General features: G+C 39.5%; 1 protein-coding gene across 1 annotated transcript in view; it reads right to left on the reverse strand.

Annotated features, from left to right (window-relative positions):
- ERICH1 (glutamate-rich 1) overlaps positions 1–6290 on the reverse strand; it is a 180276-nt gene extending 173986 nt beyond the window's left edge. The window contains exon 1 of the mRNA XM_009999258.1: positions 6101–6290. Within this exon, the coding sequence (XP_009997560.1) occupies positions 6101–6290 (190 nt within the window). The remainder of the gene's footprint in view (positions 1–6100) is intronic.
- Positions 6291–7879: the final 1589 nt, after the last annotated feature.

Here is a 7879-nt window from a genome sequence, read left to right on the forward strand (position 1 = left end):
TCATAGAATCATTTAGGTTGGAAAAGACCTCTACTATCATTGTGTGCAACCATTGACCTCACACTGCGAAGTCCACCACAAAATGTGTCCTTAAGCACCACATCTGCATGTTTTTTAATACCTACAGACATGGTGACTCAACCACTTCCTGAGCAGCCTGTTCCTTACCTGACAACTCTTTCAGTGAAGACATTTTTCCTAATATCCAATCTAAACCTCCCCTGGAGCAAGTTGAAGGCATTTCCTCTTGTCCTATTGCTTGTTACTTGAGAGAAGAGACTGATCCTCACCTCACTACAACCTTCTTTCAGGTAGTTGTAGAGAGCAATAAGGTCTCCCTAAGACTCTTTTTCTCCAGGCTAAACAGCCAGCTGCTGTTTAGCAGCTGCTCAGCTGCTCTTCACAAGACTTGTGCTCCAGACCCTGCACCAGCATAATTGTCTCTATGTGGACACACTCCAACACCTCAATGTCCTTGTAGTGAAGGGCCCAAAACTGAACACAGTACTTGAGGTGTGGCCTCACCAGTGCTGAGTACAGAGGGAAAATTGTTTCTTTAGTCATTATGGCCACACTGTTTCTAATACAAACCAGGATGCTGCTGGCCCTCTTGGCCACCTGGGAACACTGCTGGCTCTTATTCAGCCAGTTGTTGACCAACACCCCCAGGTCCTTTTCTGCTGGGCAGCTTTAAGCCATTCTGCCACAAGCCTGTAGCAGTGCATAGGGTTGTTGGGACCCAAGTACAGGACCCAACACTTGGCCTTGTTTAATATCAGCCCTTTGATCCAGCCTGTCCAGGTCCCTCTGCTGAGTCTTTCTACCCTCAGGCAGATCAAAACTCCTGCTCAGCTTGGTGTCATCTGCAAACTTACTGAGAGTGCCCTCTAACCCCTCATCCAGGTCATTAATAAAGATATTAAAGAGAACCAGCCCCAGTGTGTGTAGAAACCCACAGCTTCATTTCAGGAGTAGTTCTCACTTAGATTTTCCACTTTCCTGTGTAATTGTCAAATAAACAGTATCTCCAACGTGTCATTCTACTTATTGCATTCTGTGCAACCTTTATCTGTTTCCTGACTAGTAACAGAACATACTTTGTCCCGTTTGTGTCCAAGTCCATGGGGAACATGTCTCTTTTCCTTAAAAATACATGACAGTGTAAAATAAAACTGATGTTTGTTCAGTACACATGATCATTGTGTGTCCTTCCAGTCTGGAAGCTCTTCATTACATCATTTAGCAGTTGCAATTTGCAGTGGATGGAATGCATGTCCTGAAATAAATAATCACAAAACTGCCCTTTGTAGCACTCAAGCTGCCCTGAATTAGCTAATGTTATTTTGCACAAACTCCTTGCAGGCTGAAACAGATCAAGACATTAGTGTGAGTTTGTGAACTTTAACAAGAAGTGTCATCATCATGTAAGTTTTCTCTGTAGCAAAACTATCCAAGGCCTTGAGTTTCAGACCATGTCCTTGCACATAGCAAAATATGTCCTTTTTACAAGAGCACATTGTGATAGAATGAGGAGTAACAGTTGTAAGCAGAGTTGAAAGAGGGGAGATTTAGGTTAGACATTAGGAGGAAATTCTTTACTTTGTGGGCACTGAGACACTGGCACAGGTTGCCCAGAAAAGTTATAGATCTCTGGAAGTGTTCAAGGCCAGACTGGATGGGGCTTTGAGCAACCTGGCCTAGTGGGAGGTGTCCCTGCCCATGCAGGGGTGTTGGAATGAGGTGATCTTTAAGGTTCCTTCCAACCCAAACCATTCTATCCTAGAACTATTCAGGTTGGAAAGGACCCTTGTGATCACTGAGTCCAACCATCATCCCTACTCTACAAATTTCTCCCCTAAACCTATGATTCTCTGATAGAACATACTTTATTCAGTGCACCATTGGCCACAAGGTAAATACTGTGAACTATTGTTCTTGGATCATGTATCTATTTGAGATTTACTATTCCTATTTTGGACCAAAAAAGTGCACTTCTCAACATGTCTTTGCTCCCTGAGCACAAATGAACAGCTGGTTAATAACAGGTTTCTATGTCTATCCATAAGCTTGTTTTCCTAGCAAGACCTCATCTGTTGTCTCTTTCTAGTTCACCAATAGATGGTGTAGAACGTGCTGATAATTGCTTAAAGATTCATTCAGATCATAGCTTTATTGTACATTAGTTCCGGCCTGGAATAAATTATGTAATATGGTAGCAGCTTTTTGATTGGTAAATAGAACAAGGATACATTCAAGAGCCTTCACTAAACAAGGCATTTGACAAAAAGACTTCCTTTTACCTCAGCCGTTCTTTGGTGCTCTAAGATTAAATACATTTTTTTTGGAATGTACAATTGTACACAGCTGTTTGGTAGGAGGAAGTGGGGGTGTCTTCAGTGAAACACATAAGTTTTGCATGCAAAGACTACTATTTTTGTTGTGCATTAATATTCAGGTTTTTTAAAGTGAATCAAGAAGAAGCAAGTGGTATGATGAACAGATTCTTGACAAATTTCAATTCACTGGCAGTGATTTCATGACTAAATTTCCTTGTTTAGTATATAGCCTTCACAATTAGTGGCAATGTGTACCTCTTGGAGAATAAAATCAAAGCAAATATGATGTAGGGATTTTTTTTTCCTTTCCTCTATTATATTATGTTTTTTATTCCTGAATCTCTCGATCATGAAATGTGAAATTAGATTTGCTTGTATTTATCTGCTTGGCATTCTTAAGCTTTATGACATAGGAACTACAAGTTGAATATAAATGTTATTTATATCCATTTAGTACTTCAGTAATATAGTCTTAAGTGTACAAAAGAACCAAACTTACAGAACAGGGTTCAGAAGGAGTGAATAATGAAATGTACATTCTCCTTAGAGGTGAAATGAATAACCACTGTGTAGTTCAGTAATTGTAACTGTCTTGCTCTTATCTGCCTCTCTCCTCTCTGTATTCTGTTAAGGGTAGTCATTCTCTGAGGTGGCAATTTGCACACCTGATCACTGAATGGTGATCTTATAGTGCCATTGGAACGTGAGCAATATGGCAACAGTCCTAGAAAAATGATGGCTGGAGCTTTTACAGTCTCTCTTCTTTCTCTCTCTTTTATTTTTTGTCTTTTTTTTACTCCCTTCTCCTCCCAGAATTACAAACCATATGGCAAACATTGGCTTGAAAGTTCAATTAAAGCAGAAACATTCTTAGCTTCTTACTTTTCAGTCTTTGAGGAAAAATGAAGGAAAGCTCAAATAGGAAAACTGGGCTCTGCCGCAGGTGCTCCTCACTGTCCTGTGCTTAAGGGGAAGGGGGAAGGAACTTCCACGCTTCCTCTACAGGAACAGAATTCAATCATATTATAACATAACTGCATTCAAATAGATCCAAAAAACCCCACATGGTAAGGGCGTATGATAAGGAAATGGGATCTTTAACAAAGGTTGCTTCCTTTTAGTAGGGGCGAGGTCACAACATGTTCCAAGCATCAGAATAAGCCACGAGCTGGTGCCATCCTGCTTCCTGGCCTTCAAGTCACAGGCACATGAAGTTGATGAGGGAATAAATGCTACATGATCCTTCCTCAAGTTAGAAGAGCTGAAGGGTTGACCCGAAGTATTGATAGCTAAGGTTCCCATGCAGCTTATGCCAGCTCTGTGAACCTCTCACCTATGCAGGCATCTTGTTCTGCTGTGTCCCTCATACCTCTCACAGCAAATGAGGGATTGTGGGGGGGAAGAGCTGGTGCAAGGGCCGCCTTCCTGTGAACAGAGGGGTCTGCAGAGATTTCTTCCTTGTTCCTTTGCAATCAAAAGCCTTACAAATTGATACGTCTGAGGGCAGAGAAGACCTTTTATCAAGGACTGGGGCATCTGCTCCAAGCCTGAAGAGGTAGACTAATACCATGTGGCTAGAGGAAGTTAATTTTCATTCATGCTATAGGGAAAAGGATTTCAGTCTTTTCAGGGAAAGATAATCCAGAATATTTTCAAAACAAGAACTTGCTTTCTAACCTGGACCACTTCTGCAGGCAATCTGAAAGTGCTACTATGCCTGAGAATTTTAAATATTGTTTTGTTTTATTTGATCTTTTATGGTAATTTAAAATGCAATAGCACTAATAACCAATAATTAGCAGTAAAGTCCCTTCTCATTGCACACAAGAATGACTGCATGAAGAGTTGTCTCCCTTCTGCTGAAGATTGTTCTTGCTTTCCCCCTCCCCCTATTCTCCTTGATCAGGACACATCCATTGTAAATAATAGTAGACCTGGTGAGAATTGCCTGAACCTGCAATTTCTTTCTCTTAAAAAAGGAAATAACATTTTACTGAAGTCCATTTCTCCTGGCTGCTTGGAAGAGAGACCAAGTTGCTCATGCTGGTGGTTGCTCACACTTCAATCTCTTCTGCTGCTTATAGATTGGCTTTGCTGTTTGTTTTGCACCTTTTGCCACTCTCCCAGTGCCTTGTTAAACATTTTATGCCAGATTGATGAATAAGTAATTGATGTCTGTCCTTTTCACTCAGTAAGATATGAGTCTACATAAAATACTTGCTCTGAAAGAAAAGAGACTTGGGAACTAGAAAACAAGTCAGTCTTTTAACTGAGTAACAAAACACGATTGTATGCTTGAGGACAGATTTTGACACCGGTCTTGAATCCACAAATCTTCCATATTTTGACATCCTCCTGGCACAGAATGGAAAAGGAACATCTAATACAGCTTCTGAAAGAATGCTTTTCTGCTGGGGATCTTGTTCAGCACACCAGCTGTCACCTGAAGATTCCAGATTCATCATAACTTCAGTGTATCAGTAAATCTGTTGATTTTGAACCCATAAGGTCTATTGCAATTGCCTTACTTAATCTTTTATATACTGCAGTTCATGGGATTTCCATTAAATAATGCTTATTTGAAATGGACTCTATATTTTAGGAGGAAAAAAAAAATCTGATTATGATTTAAAAATACAGACTTTTTAAAAAGAACTGTCCCTTTATCTTTGTGTTCTCAGTGCACGTCTAAGCCACATACTTAACAACCCCTTACTTTAGTGCCCTTTCAGTCCCCAGTAAAACTTTCTGATAATATTGTTGCAAGAGCATAATACCTAATGTCTTTATGTGACTTATTATTAATTAAGCTGAAATAAAATTCTTATTTGCTAATGTAGTGGTTCTGGAGTGTTCAATCAGGTAGTTGTTACTGTCTTTGTCTTTATATCTTTCTCTGTGATTGCATTTCTGGAGAATAGCTTTGTTTCAGGTAACAAATGTTATACTTTTAAGACAAACAGGGAGTGAGACAAATAACTTAGTGAGTTCCTGACAATACTTGCACATCTTTTGTACTGAAAAATGTGAAACCATTAAATATACCATACAGTACACAATTGTAGGCAGGACAGAGAGTGCTGGCTTATTGGTTGTTGCATTTTTTTTTAATTTTATTTTTCCCCCACTTGTTTTGGAATTAATATTGTACCCAGGACTCCAGTGAAACAGTACAAATAAAAATTCAATGTTTTCCAAATAAAATAGTCTTTAATTGTTTTTCTCAGTAAAGACTTCTTCCACCTCCACACTAATAAGCATTCTTCTGTGCTTCAACTAGCTACCCACTCACTTTCTCTCTTTAAAGAATTGGCTGTCCCAATTACCATTGAGAATTTTCAGTCTCTCATTAAATTTCAATCAGCAGGCAATTTAATAAGGTGGTTATCAGCGTAAAATTACAGAAAATGACCTTTCGAAAGTGTATCTTACAAATTTGGATACTCTGTTCTATCAAACATATTTTTAGTGTTCTGTTAGTTTACACTTATCATTAAAAAAAAGGAAAAAAAAAAAGTGACTTGTAGACAGCACTGGTTATATGTTAAAAAGTACAGAAATATATTTTCCTATATATTATTTATCTTAAATCTAAAGTGTCAGCTCTTGCATGACAAGCAAATAGGAAATTTCCTCCTCCCTTCCTTCCCTCCTGTTTGGACAAGTTTCAATCAAAGATGGAGCTGCCTGAGGGTGTGGGATGTTGGCTACATTATCCTTCTTCAGCTGAAAGTCACATCCTGTTTCTTATTTTTTTCCCCTACTCAGAGTATCATCTCCCATAGCTTGCAAAGAAGGAACCGCCTTGCAGACGGAGGTTTTAGGCTCTGGGCTGTGACTCAGCCCATCCCCGTGGGCGGTGGGAGCGGAGCTGAGGTGTTCGTGGGAGCTGAAGAGAGCGGAGGCGGCAGCGACTCCGCAGGTGGCTGTAAGGCTCCGTGGGCTCTGCCCCATGCCTGGGGACACGCTGGCTCCAGCAGCTTTTAGAGAGCCCTTTTCCAGAAGTGCCTGCAGATTTAATGTGTCCCTCTGTCAAAAAGCGTGCTTAAACTAGGGCCAGTAGATGGACTAGGAAAGCTGCCAGGCTGAAGTGAGTTTTTTGCTGGCACAGCGGGGTCTAGCATGGCAGAATTGTAAGGAAGCAGGCTGAGCCATCCTGTGTGATTGCTGCCTGCCTTCGCCAGGAGTCAGTAAATCATAGCTACCCTAATACAGATGAGACATTGCTAACTTACCTTTTAGTTTAGCAAATTTAGTTGCCTGAAAAACCAAGATCTGTACTTCCATTCTATTCAGATCTGGGCTGGGTTTTTTTGTTTTCTTTTGGTTTTTGTTTGTTTGGTTTGGTTTTGGCTTTTTTTTTTTTTTTTCTTTAACTTGTTCATGAATATAAGCATGCGTATAGAATCATAGAACTATTCAGGTTGGAAAAGTCCCTTGAGATCACCAAGTCCAACCATCATCCCTACTCGACAATGTTCTCCTGTAAACCATATCCTCCAACAAATGAATTTGCAGACTGACTCTTAGATTAAAACCCTAAAGTAGCTGAGACATGGGCTTTTTATGGGTACTCTAGGCTAGTAAAAGCTGTCTACTCATGTGCCATATGGAGGCTCTGTATCTAGATTCTGCTTTATACGAGGTGAATGGCAAACTGGAAAGGTAGGATTTCACTTCTGAGAGAGTACAGCTATGGCCTCTTCTCTAACATTAATGTAAATTGGATGTATGCCCTGGAATATAAGATCCAGTGTATTTTCTATTTCTTTCTTAGACACTATCAGGGTCTGAGGATCTAAATATTTCATGTTGTATTACATTGAGTTATGTAGTCCAATATTACTTAGCACTGTCAGCCAGAGGGGAAGAGATGACGTTCTTTTCTGTGCATGCTGATCTCTGAATTCCTTTAACGTCATCATCATACATTTCCTCAAATAGGCCTCTCACGTATCTGTATCAGAAATGCAAAAGTATTTATGTCATGGAGGCAGGACTCCAAGTACATTGTAAGAGAGGTAACTTAAAGATTTTATTGCTATAGCAGTTCTTCCATTTTCATGATGAAATCTGAGTCAGTTCATTGTTGGAAAAGAATACCAGTTTCATGAAATCAGAATTAATGAAGATACCCCAATTTCTTCCCTCTTTGGATTACAGAATTTAACAAAGAATACTGTGCCAAAATTTGCCATCCAAGTTCTACCGTTTCATATTTCCCAAGTGCACATACAGGAAGAATGTTTGTCAGGGAAGCAGTATTTAATACTCTTTCTTTCACAGTTATTGAATAACAAAAATTTTCAGCAAAAGGAACCTCAGGAGAGAGGCCAAACTTGAGAGCAACTAAGTGGAAATTAAAAACCAAAAGAGAAAACTTTCAATGACAATTTGCCTAAAGAGAAGTGGATTATCTTTGCTGTCTCCTGGATTGAAAATCACTTTTACAAAATATGAAACCAGAACATTAAGATACTAACCGCTGATACTCACATAATAATGCAATCTCATAAATATTTTAGGATTATACTTTGAGCTGT

The sequence above is a fragment of the Chaetura pelagica genome, unplaced genomic scaffold (assembly GCF_000747805.2).
Source record: "Chaetura pelagica isolate M959 unplaced genomic scaffold, ChaPel_1.0 scaffold90, whole genome shotgun sequence".
Lineage (NCBI taxonomy): Eukaryota > Metazoa > Chordata > Aves > Apodiformes > Apodidae > Chaetura > Chaetura pelagica.